Source organism: Salvia splendens, chromosome 1 (assembly GCF_004379255.2).
Source record: "Salvia splendens isolate huo1 chromosome 1, SspV2, whole genome shotgun sequence".
Lineage (NCBI taxonomy): Eukaryota > Viridiplantae > Streptophyta > Magnoliopsida > Lamiales > Lamiaceae > Salvia > Salvia splendens.
Genome location: NC_056032.1, coordinates 30,492,037 through 30,519,471, shown reverse-complemented (window position 1 = coordinate 30,519,471; position 27,435 = coordinate 30,492,037). Strand labels below are relative to the sequence as shown.

The 27,435-nt window shown below is 38.3% G+C and overlaps 1 protein-coding gene across 1 annotated transcript; it reads left to right on the top strand.

Moving 5' to 3' along the window:
- The first annotated feature begins 1,606 nt into the window (after window positions 1–1,606).
- LOC121798021 (abscisic acid receptor PYL4-like) lies at window positions 1,607–2,574 on the top strand. Its single transcript, XM_042196842.1, has one exon. The coding sequence runs from the start codon at window positions 1,755–1,757 to the stop codon at window positions 2,385–2,387; it is 633 nt and encodes a 210-aa protein (XP_042052776.1). The 5' UTR covers window positions 1,607–1,754; the 3' UTR covers window positions 2,388–2,574.
- The last annotated feature ends 24,861 nt before the right edge of the window (window positions 2,575–27,435 follow it).

Below are 27,435 nucleotides of genomic sequence, written 5' to 3'. Positions count from 1 at the left end.
ATTCTGGGAGATTCTCGGAGGTACTCATGGACCGGTGGCTGGGTCGATCGACCCCACCTAGATCCGTCATTGAAACTAAAAGTACATACTCTTGTAAGACGAATTGAGCAGTAAATAAAATTTGGACTACTTGCAAAACCTGGAGTTGTCAGATCAACACATCTAACGGTCATAATTTGATTCATATATATCCTAAAGATGAGTTATGTTTTCATATTTTCCCATATATTCATAACATATATGGGGAATTTGAAAATTTCAAATTTATAATTTAAATTATCCAACTTGTGAATTTTGTGATATCTTGATTTAATCGAACAAGTTGATCATCACAACCTTAATAATTTAAACTAGTTGATTGGGCGACAGTTGTGATATTTCCTCTTATTAATTTGCATCATCCACCAAATAGGCCTAGTGGTAAATAGTATAAGTAAATTATACTACGGGATTTCTTTTAAAGAAACGACAGCCTCATCAACCCCACTTGGCTTTAGAAAACGATAATAAATTAATTGTTGCAACCTTATTGCCTTTGATGTGGACGGAGAGTTGCTCTATTTTGTCAAGTTGATTGCAACATTTTATAACAATAAAACAATATTTCTAGTCCCTTCTAGACTAATTTTTTAATGAAAAGTTGTTTTCAACGTTGGTAATAAATATAACCTCTGAATATATATTCAGTAAAAGTCGCAACTTCCGTGACAGGAAAATAGATGCACTGGCTTCTTTGGTAAATTCATTAATTTGGACCAAATCTTGAGTTTTGACATAATTTTTATTTGATTGACTCCGGAGTAATATGTACGCTAAGACATGCCATAAATTTTTCGCAACTTGAAAAATGCTCACGAGTTTTTTTACAATCCATATGGCCAAATTGCAGTTGAATCAATATTATGGCGAGGCCTTTCTTCTTTGTTTTATTATTCCAAAGATTCAATGACTATTATTCGTATTGATTTATAGAAACTAAGACTATTTCACACAAAAAAATATATAAATCCCTTACAATTTTTTATATAGACGAGTCACATCCCACTTTGATTGCACATCTTGATTTTCGAGGCATGATCTCTGTTGATGCACTCCATTCGTCCCACTTTAAATAGTATATCTTCCTTTTTTGGATGTTATACTTTTAATACTCTGTATACATTTTTTAAAATGAAAATACTATTATCTCTATTTTATTTGTTTTCTACTCAATTCAAAAAAAAAGAAACCATATAAAAATCTATGCTAAGTAGGGTGTGGTTAATACTCCCTACTTCCTCTGTTCGTGAAATAATGTCTCATTCTGCTATTTTGAGATATCCGTGATTTAAAGTCTCATTTGTTTTTTTTCCATATTAGATAAAGGGAGCTACCTTTAACCTAACTCATTACACTCGTACTTATTTAATTATAAAATCAATATATAAAAATAGAGTACATTTTCCATTAACTCATTTTTCAATATTTTCTTCAGAAAATTAAACAATATCTTAAACCTGTGCTGAGTCAAGATGAGATTGTAAATATCAGACGTATGGAGTATTAAATAACCCCCAAACAACAATAAAATCCCATCTTGACTCTCCACAACTCAATATATATATATATATATACACAAAATTCCAACTCAATCCCACTAATCAAACCCACACAAACACCCACCACAGTTCTTTCCATAAAAAAAAACACACCAAAAACACCAGATTCATCATCATCAATCAAAAACCCTAAACCAAAACAAAAATCACAAAAAAATGCCTTCCGATCATCCAAAATCCTCCCTCCTCCTCCAACGCATCAACACCACCACCACCCCATGCAAACAACAACAACAACAACAACAACAACCCTATTCCTACCGCCTCCCCACCGCGGCAAAGCACGTCCCCGACCACGTGGCGCGCTACCACACCCACGCAGTGGGGCCCAACGAGTGCTTCTCCGCGGTGAGCCAGCGCATCGCCGCGCCCACCTCGACCGTGTGGTCGGTGGTGCGGCGCTTCGACAACCCGCAGGCCTACAAGCACTTCGTCAAGAGCTGCCACGTGGTCGTCGGCGATGGAGACGTCGGCACGCTGCGCGAGGTCCGCGTCGTCTCCGGGCTGCCCGCGGTCAGCAGCACGGAGCGGCTCGAGATCCTCGACGACGAGCGCCACGTCATCAGCTTCAGCGTCGTCGGCGGGGACCACCGCCTGGCCAATTACAGATCGGTCACCACCATCCACGCCGCCGCCGCCGGAGGAGGATCCGTGGTGGTGGAGTCGTACGTCGTCGACGTGCCGCAAGGTAATACTAAGGAGGAAACGTGCGTTTTTGTCAACACCATTGTTAGATGCAATCTGCAGTCGTTAGCTCAGATCGCTGAGAATATTGCCACAACAAAATGATATTTTTTTTTTATTTTTAAGTAAAAAAAAATAATGATGAGGAAGAAAAAACAAAGTTCGATTGTGGATTTGTATTGTGAATTTCGGAGGTTTGTTTTTTTTTATTATACGGATCATGTGATATGGAATATTTCTGATTTCATGATCTTGTTTATTTCTCAAACAGAAGAAATTACATTTTTGGTTATACTCCTATATATCATGAATTTGATATTTAATTTGGTAAATTATATCGAATCAAAACTGAATTATATTTAGTAGGTTGGGCATTTGTATTTGCTAATTGCGAAGTGTCGTGTGATTTCTTTATCAATGTGTTTGAGCGTGTAATCAAATGAATTTTTGAAAACATATTGCATTGCAATTTGCGGCTTCGGTTAAATAAAAGAAGAATATAAGAGAGAAATTGGGGTTTTATAAATTCCGAGTTCCAGATTCCATACCAATAAAAGAAGGAAATAATTTGAAATTAACGATTTATGCGGTTAACCAATCTATATGAGCCGTCTCATGGATTTTTATGGTGATTTCATTAGGGGGTTTTCTTTCAATTTATGTTATTGAAATACATAGATGAAAAAGTCTTGTTTCTTCAATTTGATTAATATTTTATTTATTTTTTCTAAACTTAGATTTTTGGAACTTAATAGAGATTTTGGTGAAGGAACCAAAACAGAAAATTTGCAGTCTGAGGTATTGCATTGAGAGTTTTAGGGGACTGGATCTATCATACTCTGTATCATGTAGTTTTATTATTCATTATAATGATTTAAATAAATATTTTTAATAGTAGTAGTACTATTTCTTCGGTTCCAACTATATCTTTTGTCTCACCTAGTTTAATTAATTTAATTCATAAATTTTTTTCATTTCTGTGTTCAAAAATTTTCTCTAAACTTAATCAGCTTCGAAAGAGCATATATTAATTCAAGGGAATCACACAACTACCCATCCTTGCAAGTTGGCCTTCAAGTGACACCAACTAGTTGTTAAAGAAAGAAAAGAGAACAGTAGTTGTACGTTACTCATTCGGTCCCGGATAGGAGTCCTGTTTTTCTATTTTAGTCCGTCCGCAAATAAGAGTCTCGGTTCACTTTATCATAAATTGTAATAGGGTCCCACCTTCCACTAACTCATTCCACTCACATTTTATTTAAAACTAATATATACAATAGGGATCATCATTCCATTAACTTCTTAACATTTCTTAAAATTTGTACCACCATAAAATGAGACTCCTAATGGCGGATTGAGACAGTATATAGCAAGTTGCACAACTTGCCCATATTAATATATATTATCCTAAAATAGGATGCAAGTTGGTCTTACATATCTTGATTTGTAGTTTTGCGCTTTGCGACGAACCATGAAATTACTACTCCATTTGAATAAAGTGCAGAATTATTAGATTCTATACAAACAATAGTACAAAAGAGAAATGCCGAAAGCTTTGATATATTTGAGTTTCGCCGTAAAAGTAATTATTACTCCCTCAGCATGTTTAAATATAGACATTGGGGTTTTATAAATTCGGAAATTAGTACTCCCTCAGCATGTTAAAATATAGACATTTGGAATGACACGGAAATTAATGCACAATTGATAAAGTAAGAGAGATAGAAAAAAAATAATAATTATAGTATTGATAATAGAGAATGAGGTTCACCTTATCAAAGAGAAGGAAGTTGCAAAAAATAGAAGGAGATTTTTTATGAAACATCCCAAAATGAAAAATATTCTTATTTTTATGGGACAGTTGAATAAAATTTATCGAGCATGTGTCTAGCTATGCTTACACGCCTCACTGAAAATTGTGCTCCCTACGTCCTAAAAGAATATACACTTTTGAACAGGGGTGAGCATTCGGGTTTCGGTTCGGTTTTTTGTCCAAATCGAACCAAAATCGAAAAACAGAATTTAGTTCAAAATTCAAACCGAACCGAACCTGAAAAACCGAAAACCGAACTTAAAAAACCAAACTAAACCGAAAAAACCAAAATTAAATGAAAAAACCGAAAAACTGAAAAAAAAAACATATATATTAATAGGGTCCTGTTAGGTTGAGATTTTTTAGAATACTTGAGAACTAAGATGCATTTCCAGCCACTCATTCACAATTTTCGCGCGATGTCAACTACAGAGACATTATGTCAACTAGGGGGCATAATTGTCATTTTCGCGCGATGTCAACTATAGAGACATTATGTCAACTACGATGCATAATTGTCATTTTCGCGCGATGTCAACTATAGAGACATTATGTCAACTACGATGTCAACAACAAACGTTATTTATGTTAACTATTATGTCAACAGCAACTTTTTACAAATAATTAATGTCAACGACAAATATTTTCATGTCAACGACCTATATTATTTATGTCAATAACAAAGTTTTACATATAATATATGTAGATATATGCAATTGACATTATATGTATGTAGTTGACATGGATTATATATGTAATTGACATGGATTGTAAACATAGTTGACATTATATGTGTATAGTTGACATGAATTGTATATGTAGTTGACATGAATTGTACACATAGTTGACATTATATGTGTGTAGTTGACATGAATTGTATATGTAGTTGACATTATATGTGTGTAGTTGACAAGAATTGTATATGTAGTTGACATTATATGTGCGTAGTTGATATTGAAAAAGAGAGATAGCTAAATCTTGAATCTAACTCTTAACAACTAATTCCCAACTGGGAATATCACCAAACACCTAGAGTGCATTATGATTAAGCTTGATTTCTCAATCCAGCTCACATCCAACACAATTGATAATCCAAATCCTAAAACTTCCAATTCCATAAACCAATCAATAATTAAGCTTGCAAAAAGTTCAAATCCTATAACAAAAGCAAATTTTGGAAAATCAATCTCTCAAATCAGTTCACATCCAACACAATTGATAATGCAAAGCCTAATACCTCCAAACCCATACTCGAATCAACAATTAAGCTTTGCAAAAAGCTCAAACACTATAACAAAAGCAAAATTCCATCTTCGATTTTGTTAAAATCAAGTAGCAATTGTTTCGATTGATGATGAATTTTTGCAGACGATGAAAATCCGATCGGAATTGAATCAGCAGGTGAAGATGGCGGCGACGAGGATGGGAGAATCGGTGGCAAAGACGCTGCGAGAGAAAGACGACCATATCGAGACAATGGCGAGATTGAATCCGATGCTCGAGGGGAAGGCGAAAGGCCTCTACCTTGAGAACCAGCTGTGGCAGGAGACGGCGCGAGCGAACGAAGCGGCGGCGAATTCCCTCCGGCACGCGTTAGCTCAATTTGGAGACGCAACAATGGCGGCGACGGTGGAGGTGGAGGTGGAGTCGTGTGGCAGCTGCTGCGATGAGACGACGGAGAGTAGTGAGAGGAGGATGTGCCGGATTGTCAACTCTTCACATGGCAACAAAGCAGCTATTAAAACATGAAATTACCATTCTACCCTTTCATAATTAATTAATCTAAAAATATTTTCCATGTGGCAAATTCTGGACCACTCATTTAATAAAAATGAATGGCTGATAATGCATCTCAATTCTCAATTAGGCTAAAAAATCTCAATTGATCACAACCCTATATTAATATATATATATAATATATTTTATTTTATATAATAGAATATATATCTATAAAATATAAAATTAATAGAATATATAATACATATTATATAGAATATATTAAAAGAATATATATATATATATATATATTATATAATATAATATATTAAATTAATAGAATATACATAATATAATATTTAAAATTTTGTTCTTTTGGTTTTTTATCGCCCGAACCGAACCGAACAAAAAAACTAAAAAATTTTGTATTTTCAAAACCGAACCAAACTGAAAAATCGAACTGAATTTTAAAACTTCGGTTTGGTTCGGTTCGGATATTCGGTTTTTTTGCTCATTCCTACTTTTGGTTGACACGAGTTTTAATGCATAATTAGTAAGTAAGGAAAGAGTAGAAAGAAAAAATAATTAAAATATTATTAGTGGAGAATGTATCTTATTTCATTAGAGCACTCACAATGGGCCGATCGCTCGGCCCATCAGCTCCCACCGGCTCCCATTGTGGAGAGGGAGCCGATGGCCACTCCCTTCCGCCTCCGCCCCAAGGCCGCTGCATCGCCCCAGCCGATAGGGTTATCGGCCCTCATCGGCTCGTCTATCGGCCTCCATTGCCACGACTAATTATTTTTTAAATTTAATTCATCCCATCTACACACTATATATACCTCATTCCCTAATTCACATTCATCCCTATCCAATTGATTGTGTTTCCGTTGTTTTCTATGTTTTTTTATCTATCTTTATCTTGTTTTTTTAATGTATGATATTTTATTTTGTTTTTAATGAAATTTGTTTTTTTGTCGTATATTACGTTGTTTTTAATTTACTCCAACAATTAAAAGCGAAATATAAAATAGTGATGATATGGAAATGAGATGGGCTCTGTGACAGGCTCTGGGATGAGCTCTCATTGCAGGGAGATAGGCTCTAAGATGAGTCTGCTGACGTGGTTGGAGAAAATAGAGATAGGCTTTTAGATGGGCTCCGGAGATAGGCCTCCATTATGGATACTCTTAGAGAGAATATAGTTTCTAAATTTAGAAAGTGCATATTCTTACGGGACCGATTAAAAATAAAAGAGTGTATATTCTTTGGGAGAGGGAGGGAGGGATTACTAGTATTTAAATTTTTTAAAACAATCTCTATGAAAATATACTCTTCATCGATAGTCAGTTTCATTAATACGTGAATATAGGTGAATTTGATGAGTGTGATAAAATACCCCTCTATCCTATTAGAAATTAAACATTTTTCATTTTGATTTGCTCCATTAAAAATAAAACATTTCTAAAAATAGAAACAATACTCTCTCTATTTTTTCTTGTCGCTTGTTTTTAGTCTGTCTTTAAGCGTCATCTTGTTTTAGTCTGTCTCTAAGCGTCATTTAATAATACCGTGCCGTCTTGTCTACTTTTGTTGCACTGTATTCACGTTATTCACGTTAGTCTGTCTTTTCGACCTTATCATTCTTTGTACAGTTATGACTTTTTCTTATTTTTGAATAGTAAATTCCTGCAACTTGCAACGTGCAATATTTTGAGTTAGGTAAAAGAATTGCTATAGAACTTTTTACTTTATTTACACAATTTTTGATTGGCTCTTGAAGGTGGTTAAAGGGCAGTATGCTTAATTCTTTCACTAAAATTAGAAAATTTATAATTTTTTAATACGGCTTAAGAAAAAGTTCATATTCTTTAGGGACAGAAAAAACATTTCTTAGTCGTATCACCCTTAATTATTCATGTATTCTATATTAGTTTTAACTCTTTTCAATTTCATTCATTATTTAGAAAAATATTTATGTAATCATTCATTCTTTGTTAATCACATTCCTTAAATCTTTATGAAGTCCCATTAATTTCTTTAATTAATGTATTTCATTTAAAAATAAATTAATAAAAAAATATTTTATTAATAAAACTTTATTAAAAAAGCTTCCCGTGGCGGCAACGGGAATAGAAATGATATTTTTGTTGTATAAAAATGATATATTTCGTTTATAAAATGATGTGTTTAGTTGCTGTTTTGAATGTGAAATGTTATTTTGAGAGATTAGAAATGATATTTTTGTTGTATTAAAACGATATATAATGTTAATATAATGTTTATAAAATGATACGTTTACTCGGAATTAATTATATTTTAAGAAAGATAAGCAGACATCTAGCTGTTAGAGTTTTGTATACTATAAAACATTTTTTGAGTGCTTCTATATTGTAAAAACTCTTCGTTTATTTTTTAAGGAACAAAACAAATTATTTTTTGTCACAATGTAATATGTTTTTACATTTAATGGTTGTTTTACATATTTGAATGTATAAGAAACAAAAAAGTTTAAGCCTTTTGTTTAAGTATACTAGTTGTGGACGTCGTTCATTTTAAGGTAATACAACCAACTCTTAACAAAAGAAAAAGCTTATTTCACAACGTACATAGGTCTAGACTACCAATCATGAAAGGTTGAAGTGTCAGTCCGTATATTTCCATGCTTTAACGAAATAAGATGACACTAGTGTGGTATAGCACTGGATGAATATAACAGAGAGACATGTGTTTATTGCTATATACTGGAAGACGAAGGTCTCGATTATCAACCTTTTTTAATCAAAATATTTAGCCTTGAGCATACGGTATTGATTATGCAATTCCTTTGATCTATCAAAAGGTGTGAGTTTTTTGTAATCCAAGAATCCTGATATTTTAGGTAATGATGATCAGTATCTAGCGGTGCTAGGATTGCTACAGTGGGTCTGGTTTGATAATTTCCTCAATAGGAGCTTAGAATAAAGTTTTATTATTCAGAACTAGCTAGTTAGAATTTATTCCACGAATAATAAATAAGAATTTCTAGCTCATTCCCATCCTTGAAAATTTGTCACTTATTTATACTTTCGTCTGTCCCTAAAAATTTATCATATTTCACTTTTATTATTTTTGGCAGTGGACTCCATATTCTACTAGCTCATTCTCACTCATACTTTATTATAAAACTAATATATAAAAGTAGGCCACACATGCTACTAACTTTTTCAACTCACTTTCTATTACATATCATAAAACCCGTGCCGGGTAAAATGGTGACAAATTATTAGGGACAGAAGGAGTTAGATATTAATTAATTAAGTCAATAGCAAACTTCAATTAATTAATGAACTTTTATATCTCAAGCACTAGAAGTAATTAAATAAAAGAGGAAGCCTGGATTACTTATAATTTTGGATTTGGATTCATAGTCAATTTTATTGTACTGTAGTGGTGGGGAATAATATTTTATTTGAAATAGATTAAAATGTGGCTTAATTTAATTATTTAAAGTCAAATAGGTGTGGCTCAAATCCATACCTCTATAGATCTCTGATTGGGCCAATACATAACATTATAAATAGGAGAATAGATGAGAGACAGAAAAATTACTTTGCCTCAAATTTTCGTCCCCTACTTTAAGTAGAGATCCAAATTTTCATCTCCAATACCTTGTGGGATTCTGTCTCTTCTCTATTTAAATCCTATATATTTTGATAAGCTTAGCCTATTCCAAGATCAAAATATAAGTTTTGGATACTGTCAGAAGATCCATGATCTAGTATTGAAGATCTCCACGTGGAGAGAATCATTAAGGTGTCCAATTTTCTCCGTAGTATGCATGCTTAGGGTTTCAATTAGTCAATAAGCATGTCTTAACTCAAGTTATGAGAACGCGTCATATGTTAATTGCGAGAATAGATTTTGTCTAAATAATATGCTAAGGGGGCGTTTGGTAAGGATGATGAGGAGATAGCTAAGTTATCACGCTTAAACGGGTGTTTGGTAGCTTAAATATATATTAGTACAGGCCCGATTGGAACTTGCGTAAAAGTAGCTATTTCTTCCCGATACCCTATCGCCGCAAAAAGGGTGCGATTGTGTATCTGACACACTTTTGTAGCAGAATTCAACGCTCTTTGACTTTAATGCCCCTCCTTCAAATTTCATCTCTTCAAAGCATCCACAACGGCGGCGGTCCTGGCGGACGGCGTGCCGGACGTCAGCCATTAGGCGCGGGTGGGACGGATACGGACGTCCGCCATTGTGGGTTCCCGACGAACGTCCCAATTTTTCATTTTTTTAATAAAAAAACTCTATATATACAGCTTGTTGAACTTCATTTCATTCGTACAACTTGTTTTAACGAGTTTCTCTCTCTCTACGTTTCTTTATATATCCAGAATGGTTAGTGGTAGTGGTAGTGGTGCGGGTTGTAGTGGTTCGGGTGGCAGTCGTGGAATTTCTGATGCCGTACGTCGGCGAATTAGAGAACAGTTGTGGGGGCCGTTACGTCTAGGGAGATAAATCGCGCGATACAAGCGTCCTTGCAGCAGTAGCAGCAGCCGGCGGTACCTCGACCCATCCATCATCGAACTATAGTACCCTGGGACCACATCACTGTACACCGTCGGTTGTATGAGGACTACTTCGCTCCGGAGCCGCTGTTTGGGGAGAACATGTTCCGGCGACATTTTAGGATGCATCGTCCGCTATTTCTGCGTATCGTGGGCGCTTTAGAGCGTCGATACGAGTATTTCAGGATGAGGGAGGATGTGGTTGGTAAACCCGGCCACACGCTCATACAGAAGTGCACAGCTGCAATCAGACAGCTGTCATACGGAGGTGCGACCGACATGTTTGATGAGTACCTCCACATTGGCGAGACGACTGCCCGCGATTGTCCGAATTATTTTTATGAGGGCGTTAGGGAGATATTCGGGGATAGATATCTCCGGAAGCCTACCCCCGAAGATTGCCAGGCTCTGATGGATATGCACGAGAGTCAGCACGGGTTTCCGGGAATGTTGGGTAGCATAGATTGTATGCATTGGGAGTGGAAGAATTGCCCCGCCGCCTGGAAAGGGGTGTACACTACCGGTTTCAAGGGCAAGAATCCCACGATGATCCTTGAAGCGGTAGCTGACTACCGGCTGTGGATTTGGCATTCGTATTTTGGAGTAGCCAGGTAGAACAACGACATCAATGTCCTCCAGTCATCGCTCCTTTTCAACGACCAGTGTATGGGTGTTGGTCAGACCGTCAGTTTCGTCGCCAATGGCAACCAGCACAACATGGGCTATTATTTGGCGGATGGGATATACCATATGTGGCCCGTCTTTGTGAAGATGATCATATGCCCCACAGAAGAAAAGGTCTATTTTGTGGGTCGTTAGGCGGCAGTGAAGGGTCCATCACGGTTGTGGTATATTGACAGCATCGTTGTTATCATGTACGCATGTATTATCATGCACAACATGATTGTCGAAAATGAAGGTCCAGCACTGACTGATTGAGCCCATGATGATGTTGATGCTGCCGGTCCAAGCCAAGGCGTGGCCACCGCCAATGTACGTATGGGGATACCCTAGGCATGCACAACGGTTCGGAACTGCCGGTTCCGGTTCATGAACTGCCGGTTCACGGTTCATCATATGCATGAACCGGAACCAGCCCACCAAGGGTTCCGGCGGTTCCGGTTCCGGTTAAAAAAACTGGCGGTTTACGTGGCGGTTCAAAACCGCCGGTTTGCGGCCTGAACCTCCGGTTCCGGGCCGGTTCGGCGGTTCGTCCAATTTTTTTTTTGCATTATTTTTATTTGTTTATGTATGAAATGTGCGTAAATAGAATTCAAAAAATACGATGAAAGTTGCAATTTTATTGAGATTACACGTTTACAACAATTACAAATCGAAAAAACCTTGAGGTCTTGAAGTCTTAAACAAAAATTTAAATACAAACAAGAGTACTAGTAAACAACGAAGCTAATTACATATGACAAAAAAAAACGTAGAAGTTCTTATAAAAAAAAACTTATAAGTATATATACTCTTAATCGGCGAAGAAGATCTTTCTATATAACTAAATTAAGGACACCTTTAGCAATTCAACTTTAAATGTTGAGTTTAGTCTAACAATCAACAATTATAGTAGAATTGTCAAAAGTTTCCCGGATTTAGCCGTATAGAGAAATCTACTTCATCGACTAGAGTATATACAAATACAATTATGTAATTGTATTTGCATATTTTTAAAGTAGGAACAAATGAAAAAAAAATAAAGGAAAAAAGACTTGAGCTCAACTTAAATTTAAAATTTAAGTTGAGGTGCATACGTATCCCCAATGCTCATTTGCATTAGGGAATCAAAGCCCACGTAGTTCTCTTACCTTACTTACCTATTTGTCTTGGCCGTCGGCGGTTGACGGTTGCTCTATGATTCATGCCCGGTGAATTCATCTTGTTAACCCCCCTGACGATCATCCCAATCATTTTCTTGTTCTCGGACGTCAGCTTTGGCCCAATCATCATGTAACATCACGGCTTCCATATTTTTTGCCGAGAGCTTACTTCTTGATTCATCCAACACACGCGAGCCAACACTAAAAGCGGACTCGACGACAACAGTGGAAGCCGGAACAGAAAAAATCTCCTTGGCCATTGACGCAAGGATGGGAAAATCTTTCTCGTGGGTTCCCCACGAATCGAGGACGTCGATTTGGGCGGGAGGAGTAGGACCTTCATCACCAAAGGAAAAGAGTGAATCGAAATATAGATCTAATTCACTCACCATACATGAGGACCTTCCGCCGATGCTATAGTTGTATAGGTCGGCTAATTGGGATTGCGCGTCGGGGTCATCATAATCGGCTTGAAATGCGAAGCCATAGTTATGTTGTGGAGGAGGGCGGGTCTTCTGACTTGGTGGGTAGTGTTATATTTTGTTTCATATTCGGTGTAGAGAGCGCGCAAGTTAAACTCGAGGGTTTGTTGGATAATGGACTGGTCCGGGAGGGTTATTTGAAATGTTTCTAAAAGGTCTACTCCAAATTCGTCACTGGTATCGGATTGGATTGCTTGAAGGGGGCCAAAATCAATAGAACTCAAATTGTTATAATAAAACACTAAAATCTTAGAGGGGCTAATTTCCATTTTGGATCCAATACCTTTGCAATCAATAACACGGTTGGAATCTCACTGAAATACTTAAGCCATTTTTCAATCATATAATATAAAACACACATTAATTTAGGTGAAGAGGAAACATTTTTCATTGCAGTTTTAAAACAAAGTGATATATACATGCAATGCTCTAAAACACGAACAACAGTGTAATAATAAACACCCGATAATTCAATAGTAGCATTTTTGAAATATTTGAACAATTTAAATAAAGCCACGCTATGTTTCCAACAATTATGTGAAAGATATAAATCATGAATGAGATAAGTTCTATAAAAATCACATAAAGAATCTTTATGCGTCAAAGTAGAATTCAGACAATCATAAGTCGAATTCCATCTATGAGACACATCCATAGTAAAATTCGTATATCTAACATTCTTTTGATGGCAATATTTCTTCCATGCTTTGCCAATAGCCGGCTTTTGATGGATTAATCTAACTGCAGTTGTAATAGGACTAACATGCTGTTGCCATAATTCAAGCGCATCTTGTACACATAAATTTAAAATATGACATATGCATTTTTGATGAAAATACTTACCTCCAATTACCGGAGCACAAGCATCAATCAAATCGCTAATACTTGCGGTGTTAGCAGTTGCATTATCAAAACCAATAGAAAATATCTTGTTGCATAATTGAAACTCATTCAAAACTTGTATAATCAAAGAAGCAATTTCGGGTGCAGTGTGTGGAGTTTCAAATTCTATAAAACCTATTAAACGCTTGTTTAAAGTTCAACTATTGTCCACAAAGTGAACCGTAATGCCCATGTATGAATGCCGGTTAAAACAATCAGTCCACACATCTGAGCAAATGTTCACTTTGTAGCCCAAGTTAACTAAATAACATGATAATTCAACATTTTTCTCTAAACATTGCCTAATGGTAGATCATTGAACGGTCATTCACCCTATTCTTTTGATAGCTACGTTTAAACCACTTTGCATAGTAACCTCAAATTTTTTGTCATCATAAACGTTAAAAGGAAAATGCTTCATTGCCGCCCATCTAGTCATAGCATCAGAATTTTTTTTAGATCATATTTACAAAGAGGCGTACCTGACAAACCCGAGCCACTGGGTTAGAAGTTTAGTTAGGTTTGGGTAGAGGTAGTGCCGCATTCTACCAGATGCTTTGTCACCAAATGGCGACGGAGGGTGCCATATCCCCCACCACTCGAGAATTTGTAGACTTTATCACAATAGTTGCAATACGCATGAAACGCCGACGTCACTTCTTGAGAGTGCGGATCATGAGGACTTGGAATCACCACCGGGACCTTCTTGTAGTGTTTGACAAAAATATCAGATTTCAAAGCCTTTGCCGTGTTAGTGGGTGGAGGAGGGGAGGCATCTCCTCATTTCTGCCGGTGCTAGACGGAATAAGAGAATGCGATCTATCATCGTTGTTGTCCGAGTCCGACGATATAGACACGTCGTACTCGTCATTTTGTTGGGAACCACCGCCCCCGCCCCCACCTTGATGCATTTCAGCGAGTAGCATGACCATCCTATGATCTTCTTCTATCTATAAATATAATATAAGTTGAAGTTTAATTAGGAACACAAAAAAATTAAAAAACTCTATCTTATGAAATTATGAATTGTAAAAATAAATTTTCATTACTTACTTGCATGCGTTCAGCCGCCACTCGGGAAACCTCTTCCATAACTTCTCGACGACTAGGTTGCCTTGATTTTGAGGGACGACTAGTACTTTGATCTTGGGCAATTCCCTTGCCCCGATCACCATGTCCCGGTCCACCACGAGAAGAAGATATAGTGATAAATGAAAGTAGTATGGATTGAATATGGAGTATGGAATAAGTGGTAAATTACGAGCACAACAACAAATATAGTAGTAAGTAGTAACTAGTAAACTTGTAACTAGTAAACAACTTGAGCAATTAGAGAGAATGAGAAGAGAATAGAGAAATAGAGATTGAGAATAAAATCGTTGTTAACACAAGAATGGGGTGAGTAAAAATGAGTGGGAAGTGGGGTATTTACTGCCGGGCCGGTTCGATTTGTGCATGTTTGGGATACCCCATGAAGAGGCCAATCGAGTCCGTGCATTTGCCGACATGCGCCAATGAGAAGCCCATATTCGACTCCAGAACGATATTATTGAAGAGATGTGGATGCGAAGGGGTAGTAGTTGATATTTAAAATGTAATTTGTTTAGATTTTTTTTTGTTGAAACGTACTTTTTTTTAATTTTTTTTATTTAATGAAATGTACTTTTTTTTATTTTTTTTATTTAATTCCGTGAATTGTTTAATTTGGTGAATTTGTGAATTTTTATTATTGTGGGATATCCGTCGGGATGTCCTCGTGGATGTCCACCATTGTGTAGTGAGATATCCTTATGACGTGACAGTGTAGTGAGATGTCTTTATGATGTGGCTGAAGGTGTTTTTGGGAAGTCCGTCTGGATATCCGCCGGGACATCTGTTCCAATGTGAATGCTCTCATGCATTCGTATTCCCAATTTTACTTGAATCTTCTCTTCAAATTTCCTCTCGGTACACGCCATTCTCTCACTCTTTCTCTCTATTCATAATTTGTACATTTCTTCTCTCTCTCTCTGTCCACTCCCTCTCTCTACCTCGCTCCCTCCTTCACCGTGCTCGCTTCATTGACCATAGAAGGAGGATGAGTGCGACAGTCGACGATGGGAGGAGTTTCTCCATGGCTGTCATCTAGTCTCTCTAGTTTGGTGTGGCAGCAGATCTGGTATGGTTCCTAGGGGATCTGGTTCTGTTTCTTCATGACTCGTAGCCGGCAGCGGACATTCCTGTAAATCCCCAGCGTATGGTCACGACGGAGATGGACAGATCTGAATTTCACGACGGCGTAGATTCGATCTGTAGTTGTTCTGGTGTGATTTGATTTTCATTTTGTTTTTTAATACACAATTTTTTTTATTATAGTGTGATATTTTTAAATTTTTTTGTATATATATTTCGGATTAAATTAATGGGTTTTCGACATGATATTTTTGAATTTTTGTATGAAACATAATTATGACTTCACAAGTTGATAATCATACGTAATTTATACGTATTTATAATAGATTTGTTGGCAATTTAAAATTTTAAACATTTTTCACGAATTATCAAACTTTGTTATTGTATAATTTATGCATTATGCTAAAATATCATTGATTATGTTAAAAAGTATCAACCGTTAAAAAATATCAAAATAATTAAAAAGTAAATATATGAAGGGCATGTGTGTCTTTTTACATATTATCTGTAATATTATATTGCCTAGCATGTAAAAGACTTATCTCATTCTATATACTATCTTACAAATTAAAGATAAATTATCTCATATAAGTTATCCTATCACGTCTATCAAACGCCCCCTAAATAGATAGCATAAACTCTGATTTATTTATTTTTACGCTGCAAACCCCATCAATTGGTATAAAGCATGTTTCTAGACTTTGATAATTTGGATTTAGTTTCGCGCGTTTGTTGTAAACATGATTATTTGATTTCGAAGCATGTTTTTTGAGTAAGAATTTGTATATTGTTTGTATGATGAACTGAAGAACATTCGAATAGAAAAACTTGAATTAGGGGCATCAATGCAGAGGGAGTTGTGGCGCCTGCTATCATGGGGAGACGCGCCATGCGAGCAAGGGCATGGACACACCGCCTGGCGCGACCGCAAACCCTTGGCGGACCTGATGCACTATTTATTAGTACTAAAAATACCTGCAAGTTTACATGGTAGATCTAGTATAGCTAAAGGTCAGTACCAGGATATCGAACTCGGGGAATAAGATTACAACTAGCTATCATATACTAAGCGTCATATACTATTTACAGACACGGAGTTTTGGGTTTGATTAATTAAACTAGATAAAAATATGAACAAATAAAAGAAAGTATAAAAACCAAATAATACAAAGCAGGCTAAACAATGTAGAGTTTTAGGATCCAACTACTACGACCTAGTTATGATTAATCTCACCGAACCTTTACCTTTATGTGTCTCCAGGATTATTAGGAAAGTCGCGATTTTCAGATAAACCATCTCTCAAGTGCACATATCTAGTAGATTAGACTTAAACTATCAAAGTCTCCTTCCAATAGATTAGATTCTAACTCCTTAAGTTCCTAAGACTAAAGTCCTCACAAAGGATCCCCTCTCTCGAGTGCAGATAAACCTATATGTTGTACTCATCCCTTTTACCATGTAAAATTAGCTATCTCTCGATTAATCTAGTTAAACGAACATAGTTCTAAAGTTGGCCAGGCAAAATAACAATAAAAGCACAAGAACAAGCAAAACAATCACAAGAGCTAGGAAAAGGTTCAATTTAATAAATCTAAACATGTTCGTAATAGTTTTCACCAAAAAATCTACAAATGATGTTTAACTACTCATAGACAAGTAGTAAAAACAAAAAAAGTTCTAGACATGAAAGAAATCAATAAAACCCAAGGTTGAATCTTCAGTCTTCTCTTGCCTGGATCTGCAGAGCTCCGCTCCAACGGAAGATGGATGAATTATATGTAGAATATGAGATGGAAGAAGGTGTAGATTTGGAGAAGGATTGAAGGCTCTGAGATGGAAGAAGGTGTAGAGATGGAGAAGGGTTGGAGGCTCTGAGATGAAGATTATGAATTAGGTTTGGGTATTTATAGGCTGGAGAAAGGTTTATTTTTTAATGTTTTTCGTGCCCTACAAGAAATGGGAGAGAGTTGGGCAACAATTTATCCGCCTAAATTTCCGTCAGCTTTGACTGCACTGTGCAATGTTCGTAGAATAGTCATAACTCTCTTCACAGAACTCCGATTGAGATGTTCAAGGTATCCATGCGAAGCTCTTTCGAAGAGGAAGAGAATGGTATGTGACTCGAATTATTTTAACTCGAGAAATACCCACAAGTGTAGGGGCTAGTGTAGCATAAAACAAGTAAGAGTATCGTATACCACTGAGACAAGATTATATCAACTCAAGTAACACGAAAAACTTCGACTACTATCTAGACAATCAAAAAGGAATTGGTTTTGTTCTATTACTACTATAAGCATATAACAAGAAAAAGGAATTAAAAGTAACATGAGAAAATGAACACAAGTGAAAAGATACCACAAATTGGAGAGTAGAGTTTTGGATCCAACTACAATGGAATTGTCGTGCAATTGATTCAACAACTTTGATTACCCATTTTATGTCTCTGGCTTACTAGGAGAGTCTCTAGTCTAGGTTGAGCCCCCTCGCGAGTGTACTCACCCCGTTGATTAACCCTTAATATTGAAGTCTCCTTCTAATATTTTAGACTAACTCCATGGAACAAAAGACCCAAGCCCTCACAAAGGTTCCCCTCTCTCGAGTGTAGATTATCTAAGTGATGCTCACTCCTTTATCAACAATAGATAGGTATCTTTCGATTACTACTATTTAGGTAAACAAACTCAATTGGTAGCTAAGCAACTGAATTGAAAAGGCACAAGAGTGAACAAAGAAACCACACGAGCTAAGCAATCTAAAGAAATTCTTGAATTAATCACAAACATCCATTGTAGTCTTCACCAAAACTCCACAATAAATTTAGCTACTCATGTTCGTCATGAAAACCAATATAAAGGATTTAATCAAATACACAATAAAGCAAATAGACACTCATGTGGAACGATTCTATGGAATGGAAACTTCAATCTCTCGATTTGTAGTCTTCAATCTTCAAATATCTCTTCCGTTCTTAGGAAGTGTTCTTGGAAAGTGTGTTTCGTGTGGTAGGCGGTAGAGTGTGGAATGATAAAACCTAGATCCCCTTTTCCTCTTTTCTTTCGTTCAAAAATCAGAAACGGTCGCAGAATACACGGACCCGGCCGGGTGGATTATTGCACTGAAAAACCACCTAGCCGGGTGGTACTTTTTGGCACCTCTCTGCCTCTCCAACGTTGCTTTGTGGTACTCGGCTGGGTGGTAGTTATGAACTAAAAATTCACCCTGACGGGTGAAGTCTTTTGAGGCCTCACTGCCTTCACAGCCGCATTTTTGCCCTTTTCTTTCATCTGTTTTGCCTAAAACACTCAACAAAGACATAAAACTCGAAAAGATAGAATAATTGGCTAGGATTAGACAATCTCGAGTGATAACTCGGCATTTAGCACTTCAACAAGCCAATTAAACCGGTAAAAATATGAGTTTTTCAACTCCCCCAAACTTAAAACCTTGTTTGTCCTCAAATAAGAAGAAGAAGATCACAAAGAATAAACTCATACAAGAGGTGAAATTGGGTTTCGCTTCAGATAAAGATTTTTAAAGACAAAGACATGGCAACATACAAGATCAATCAAACATTACCTTGAGCTACTGTCTCGTGTATCACTTGGTTTCAATGCCCTCATAGGTTCATGAAGTTTAATTTTTCATGATTCACTCACTCTCAAGTGTATAGAGGCTCAATAATAATCACTCAAATCAAAATACAAGTAGTATTTACCATAGGCTAGCTCTAAATAAAACATCTCCTCTACTAGAATGTGAAAGTGAATCTAGAATCAGAAAGGACTTTATTAAGGTTGTAATGTGGCTCTTTGGACGGTAGGGAAAATTTAGGCTAAAGTGGTTCAAAAGTATAAGAAGCACAAGTACCCACATATTATAATTCCCACAAAAGACCATTTCTCATAACAAATCTCAGATAAGTAAGACTTTGTCTAACTTCTTCCTCCCATCCGGTCCCCACTTATTTAGATACCCAACGAAAAAGTCTTCTAGACTTCGTCTAGCTTATACCTCTATTATGTTTTTACAACGCCCCATATGTGCTTCCAAGTTTGTAGGCTTATCACTTTTAAGAGTGAATTAATAAAAGAATTAGCATTGGAAAACTTTTTAGGCTAGGAGGGTTAACTAAGGATTATGACAAAAATATATATACTTGTGAAGGGAAAAGCAAAGAAAGCCTAACGTCATCTCCTTAATTCACATTCACTATGTAGACTTAATATGATTAGGAGCAAGTTCTAGAAACAACAAGTGACAAGAAATTCACTCAAAAGCAAATCCTAACCGATAAAGCATATTCCCGCCATTTTCACAAGGCATTTTCACAAGAAATCATCATAAGCGCCCGGAAATAAACACCTCATAATATGAATAATTATATGATCATTACATCCCCATATTCAAGTCCCACAGGAGAGACGTACACAAATCAAATAATAAAAACAAGAAACAAAATAAAAACAAATAGTTCACCAATCATCAACTTTTTCAAAAGTTCATCATCAGCAGAAAGATGCGAAGGAATGAATAAGTTTGAAGAAAAGTGGATTTTGTGGTTTACCTCTACTCGGGCGGTGGTGGTAACCTCGCATAGTAATCCCTGTAGAACGCCTGCGCCTCGGTCCACCTAGCGTCGCCCTAAGCCTGCAGGTGATGTATCTGCGTCTTGCAGGACTCTAGTCGGGACTCTTGCCGGGCCATCCACAACTGATTCTCCTCACGCCACTTCTGCATGTACTCCCATTGATTGGCGTGTCTGAGCTGCATGCTTTGGATCCCGGAGCCTATTTCTGACATTCGCCAGTCCCTAGAAGGCTGCCTACTGGGTGTCTTCTCTTTGGCTGGCTGCCCTCACCCGCCTCATGCTCCGTGGTAGCCTCTTCATCCTCATCTTCCCTCTCCGATGCTTCATCTTGAATTTGTAAGGGCTCGTCGGGGATCTCGGGGCACGAGATGTAATGTGCGCCCACACGCATGGGGGTCTGACCATTAAACCCGTCGCCTTAGGGAGGGTCACTTTCTATTCTCGCCAAATGAGCATGGGAATTCATCTTCCAGTTGTCCAGATAAGTCCACTGATAAGGCTAATTTTATGCATAGGTCTAGGGGGTAAATTCATACAATTATAAGGTCTAACCCATGTTTTAAGCCAGGTGTGTAGAAGAATTCACCAGGTCGAGGAACAGAGAAGGTGGATTCCAAGGACCATGCAATTACGGTGAATAAGTGAGCAAATACGGAGGAAACAACTAGACGGAGGGATCGTGAAGCTGAAGGGTAGAATGAAGATTTCTACGAAGGTTTCTAGAAGATCCTACCGCGCCTATATAAGGAAGGAAGCATGCAATCTGGAGGGTTCCTCTCGGTGGGGACCTTAGTAACAGATTTAGCTTGCAGCTCACTTCACTTCTACACACTTTTGGGTTTTCATGGGAAAATTGTAGGGTAGTTCTGGGTTACTGTTTACTAGTTAGTCGTTGGAGTAACACCGTCCTCGTGAAGGGTGAAGATACACTTTAATCGCTTTCATTTTAGTTTTCTGGTTCACCGAGCTTCGCCGTTCGAAGCTCGGCCCTATTTCTGTCGAATTTGGTTTTTTTTTTTCAGACATAGGAGTTCGAGATACATTCGGCAAGCAAACTATCCCGCCACAGCCCCTCGTGGCTCGAATACTTTAGCTTCCCTCCGACGGGTTCGGGCGTGAACTAGCCAATGTTGGCTCGTAGACTGCACTCCCTCTGATGAGTTCAGCCCCGGTAGACTACCCGCCACCCTCAGACACGTCCAGGCTCGGAAGCTTGCCAAGCCCCAAGGAAACAACCTTGAACATGCCCACATGGAAATTAATCCCAAAGTCGCGCCATCCAGGAGTCGAACTCAAGACCTCCAGGATGGTGCCATATCCTTGCCACCCTTCTCAACCACTTGAGCTAGGGGGCTTGGATTTCTGTCGAATTTGCTTTAGTTTATGAAATTTCTGTTTTCCGCCATTAACGAGTTTTTTGTTGATTTCGATTATGGATGTCGTTTACTTTGAGTTTGTTGATTGCTGAATTTGGTGAAATCGCTGGAATTGGGTGTTGAACGGAGTAGATCTGGTTGAATCGGGAAAAATGGAGTCGATTTTGGTTGTTGTTGAGTTCGGGTTGCTTAGATCCGGAGTGGATTTAGCATCCGACATTGTACCTGAAGCAGAGTGATTGAGATTTATTCCTAGCTTTCGTGTTTTCATTTCATTCCGTCTAGTATATTTAGATCTGTTTTATTTCCGGTTGTTTGCGAGTTTCCGACGTCCACATTTCTATATTCTGTTTGAATCTCAGTATGTGCTCTGTTTTCTTCATCTCCGGTTTTGATTCAGTTGATGTGATGCATGTTAGTGTTAGTTAAATGCTTTGTTAGTTAGTTGTAGCTTTTATTCCGTACTTGATATTTCCGGAAGTTGGACCCACTTTTATTTGCGTTCTGTTTAGCTATAGTTGGTAATCGTGTGCTCAGTCTAGGAAGTAAGTTTAAAATTCCGTAGTTCTAAGGATGTTAAAGCACTGCATGTTGTTTACAGTTTACTAGGTCTAGAAGTAGAATACCTCAACCAAAGTTTGCGTGGCAGCAGCCGTTTTCTAACCAAAAAATCTTTTGATGCCTTCTTGCGCGTCCATCTTCGTGGGATCGACCCCTTGCTTCTCTATACTAGTCTATAGTATAAAGGGTTTAGGGATCTTTGAAACACGAGAGTTTTTGTGTCCAACGACTGAGTCTTATATATTCCCTTGAGTTCCTAGACCTAGTGATCTAGTGGATTCATTGGTCTTAGTGGCTCGACCTAGAACAGTAGAACACACCGTGCACACTCAGCACACTCTGGCTCTTCATCCACCCTCCAACTGCAGTAAGCTGAGAGGCGGGGAACCTGAAAAACGTCTTCATAGCTAGAACGAAGTACCCAACGCCCCTTCTGTCCACAGTAACCATGCCCGAATTTTCAGAATCTCTCAATCAATCGACATGCTCCCCAAATCAGAGACCCGACCCTCGACATCGATCTGATAATAGAGCGCTAGGGCGGGGGCGGTGATCAGTCCTCCACAACAGAGCTTACCACTCTTCTTCTTTGCGTGCCTCTCCAAAAGCTTTATCATGAAGTACCCCGTGTTGATCCTTCTGTAAGCCAACATCCCCCATAGTATGAATAGTAGTTTGGAAGAAATATTACCAACCTCCTTGTGAGGGAACAGAAAGAAGACCAATGCCTTGGTCATGTACCTCAAGACTGGATTCCAAATGGAATTGATCTTTGCACGGGGAGGAATGTAAGTAGGACCCTGGCTCGAGGTAGCTTCATCCAATGTAATCCGGCCCCAAAAATTGTCCATGTCATATTCTGGGGGCTCATAAATGCACCCTTCTTCATTTTCGCCTAGTAGTTGGAAGACGACGTTGAATTCTACCAGTGTGAGAGTATGCTCCACATTTTCCAGGGGGAAGGTAATGGATTCCAACACCTTATCTGTGTAGTTAACTAGGAGAGTGGAAATGAACTCCAAGGTTAGGACTTTTTACGACCCATACTAGAGGGCAAAGAGGTAGGTGAGATGGCCCGCTTCCATTAGGCCTTCCCAAGCCACTTGGATGCCCATATCGTTGATCGGGTCGATGGTCGGGTACCGGGAGGGCATGCTGTCCAAAGGCGCAAGCGCTGTCCACCTTGCCTTCTCTTCTTTTCCTCTCAAGGTCACGTTCACCGTTCTCGGGTTGGCGATGTTGGCCATGTCGAAGTTTACCTGAAATAAACAACAACAAGAAGCCAACACCTCCAAACTTTAGTCCACACTCAAAGAGGTATGTATAAACTACAATCATCACACGCAAGATAAGAGACATTAGGAAGATAGACTCAATTCCTAAAATCAAACGCACTACAAACAAAACAATAGGGAGATAGACTCGATCCCTACTATTTTCACCAAAGTACCCAACAACACCAACTTTCACCCCCATATACAACATGATACTTAATCTACTTCAATAATATAGGGCAAACAACAAGTTGAATTTTAGAAAGATAGACTCAATTTTTAAAACCAAAATAAGACAACTCAACCAAATTAGGGAGATAGACTCAATCCCTATGCCCATTCCTCACACAATCATCAAAGGGAGATAGACTCAGTCCCTACATCAAGCTAACACCAAAACACAAAATCATCACCACCCATTGTAGAATGGTCATGTCAAAAATTAAAATCCCAATCAAAAAGCCACAATAATCAAGAAAACATGCTCCATTCATGGAAAAGACCAAAAATCATGCTCCTCATACACAAAACCCATCAAATTTGAGCACATTCATAGCAAGACATGAAATTCCTCAAAACCCTAGGCCATAACTAACATTCAAGCTCCACATTCTAGAAATCCAACCATATTTCACAATAGTAGAGGATGTTCAAGTGGAAGAGCATACCTTTGAAGCTTAGATTTCACACAAAACCGATTTCCACCTCTTGAAAGTGACTAGGTCGAAAATCCTCAAGTTTGCTCAAATTAAATGGACAAATCGCTTCAAACTAGAGAGAATTAGAGATGGGTGGGTGGAATTTGGAGTGGGTGTGGTGTATTGTGGGTGAAAATTCAATTTGGGGGAGGGAGTAGCTGCCAGCTAGGAATAAAAGTGATGAAGGAATGAAAAAAAACATACCTTAAGTAAATCTAGAGCACCCGACGACGGACCCGACTTGGTGAAATAAGGCACTTGAAATTCACCCGGCCAGGTGAATGTTTTAGACCCCTTGCTGGAATTCACAACGCACACTTTTTGGACCTTGAGTGCGGTGGCTGTCATACCCGGCCGGGTATAGTTTTTGAACTATATATTCACCAGGCCGGGTGGCTTTTTCTGGGCGTTTTCTATCCGATTTTGTCCTCCTCATTGCACCAGCTTTGTAGATTTTGAATTCTTGCACCATATTCAACACCAAACCCAACAAAATACCAACTCCAAACACCCAAAAGAGAACTACTCCTATTAAACACAAAGAACTAAGGAGAAACACACTAAACAAAGCACATAAGGACAAAGGAAAAGGAAAACAAGCCAAAAACAATAAAACAAAACCACACACAAAAGCAATAAAGTTACCTACTAGGGGTTGACTCCCCTTTTGCGCAACTTTTTATCGTCGTATGCTCGATGCTTTGCAAGCTCTATCTACTTAATCAAGGCAACAACGAAGACCTCATCTTGTTGCTCCTTAGTGAAGAACCTCTTGATGTTTTGACCATTTGCCTTGAATGTGCTCCCATCGGGTGCTATGAGCTCCATTATGCCATTACTCATTACATTTTTTATGGTGAAGGGGCCCGACCATTTGGATTTTAGCTTTCCGGTGAAGAATCTCAACTTATGATTGAAGAGCAACACGGCCTCTCCCGGGTGGAACTCACGCTTCTCTATCATCTTGTCGTGGTAAGCTAATAAGGCTCATTTCATGCATCGGTTTAAGGGTAAAATGTACGCTACTTGATTAGTTTATCGCGCAAAGCAAGTGTTAAATATGCAGGAATGCCACTTGACCAAGGTAACAAGGCCAAACTGATCAAGCGAGTACAATAGGAGAAAAAGACCAAATATCGGGGGAGTTGATCAAGGGGAGTAATCAAGCAGTCAAGGAGGGGACCACTGTTTCAGAAGAAGGACACATGAGGCTATGAGCTGGTGGTGCGCATCATTCTGTTATCAAGGACAACGTTCTAGAAGGGGACACGTGCTGATATATGAGACGCAAGGACGGAGCTGAGTCACGAATGTGTTACTGAAAAGCGTCGTTATTCTAGAAGGAGAGCACGTAGCAATCAATGAGTCGCTCACTCTCAGCATGAGTGAATATTCCCTGCCAAGATCGTTATATAGCTGGAGGTCGTGCCGAGCCTATAAATAGAGGATGTGCCACCACATTAAGAGGAGAATCCTTTACTTTTCGTCTTTAGTTTAGTTTAGCTCTCTAGTTCAGTTCCCTAGATAGCTTAGATAAAGTAATGGTTAGTTAGAAAGAGCGATTGAAGGAGCGCTGCAGAATTCTTGATATCTGTTTGCGTATTCTTAAGTTTCCCGCCAAGGATCTCCTCGGTTTACTTGCTTTCGTAGTTCCGAAGTGTTAGCTTAGTTTAAATTTCATGTTGTACTGTTATGAGTTTTAGTTTTAATCAAAGTTGCTTTCGTTTTCATCATCGTGTTTACTGTTCTGAGTACTTAATTTTCATTCCAGTCTGAGATTTACTTGACCTAGTAGTTAAAGTTCCATTGAGCAAGTAGTTAGTTACTTTTCTGCCAAATCAGTAGTTAAAAACTCCCAAAAGTAAAGCGTGGCAGCAGTCAACCCCCTGTTCACTACTTACACACTTGATACACTAGCTTCTCTGTGGGATCGACCCCGAACTTGCCACTTTATTGTTAAAGTAGTGCAAAATTGGGAGTTTATAAATTACATTGGTGGCGTGTGAAAGCGAGATCACCTTGATCAAGTGGCAACGACATTTGCTAACTGATCCATCTGGTTCAGTTATCTCTTCCATATAACTTGAATCAAAGTAACCGCAACTTCGCCGAGTCTGCCATAAGCCTTCAACCTCTCCTTGTATATAGAAGAATTAACATAAGCTTCATTCCTAAATTCTTCAAGTAAGATGTGGTGAAGCTTCCTCTCCTTGCCGGCCTTGGCGAAGTCCAAGTTCAATTGCCTCACCGCCCAATATGATGAATGCTTCAATTCAACCAGAAGGTGACATAATTTTCCAATGACCAATTGGTAGGGTGACATTCCGATTGGAGTCTTGTATGCCGTTCTATATGCCCACAAGGCATCATCAAGCTTGAGAGCCCAATCTTTCCGGCTGGGGTTGACGATCTTTTGGAGGACTTGCTTGATCTCTCTATTGGCCAGCTCCGTTTGACCATTCGCTTGAGGGTGATAAGGAGTTGTCACCCTATTCTTCACTCCATACCTTGCTAGCACCGCCTCTAGCCACCTATTTTTAAAGTGGGAGCCTCCATCACTTATAATAGCTCGTGGTGCGCCAAATCGCGTAAATATGTTCTTTTGAATAAACTTCACCACCACTTTTGAATCGTTGGTTTGGGTAGGAATGGCTTCCACCCACCTTGAAACATAGTCCACGGCTAAAAGGATGTATTGGAACCTGAAGTGCTGATAGAAATACTGTGTGTGCTTTTATGCTAGGTCAAGCTTCTCAAACCAGAGAATCCGCTAGATCACAAGGTCTAGGAACTCGGAGGATCTCAGAAGTCTCAGTCGTTGGACACACAAATTCCGCATTCAAAACCCTCAACCCGTTATACTATGAATTAGTACAGGGAAACATGGATGGATCCCACGAAGATGGACGCGTAAGAAAGCATTTAGAAGACTCTGGAAAGGTGAATGGCTGCTGCCACGCAAACTTGGGTTGAGGTGGAACTATTACTAGACTCAGGAATTAAATCCAACACTAGACCTAGGAAACTGTAAACATCATGCAGGCTTGGAACATATTTGTAACTACGAGATATCTAACTAACTTCCTTGACCGAATAAACGACTACCTAATATAGCTAAACAGAAAGCGAGTAAACAGTGGAGACCATTTTCCAGAAACAGCAAGTACGGATGAAAAGCAACAGATAACAAACTACGAATTTAACTAAC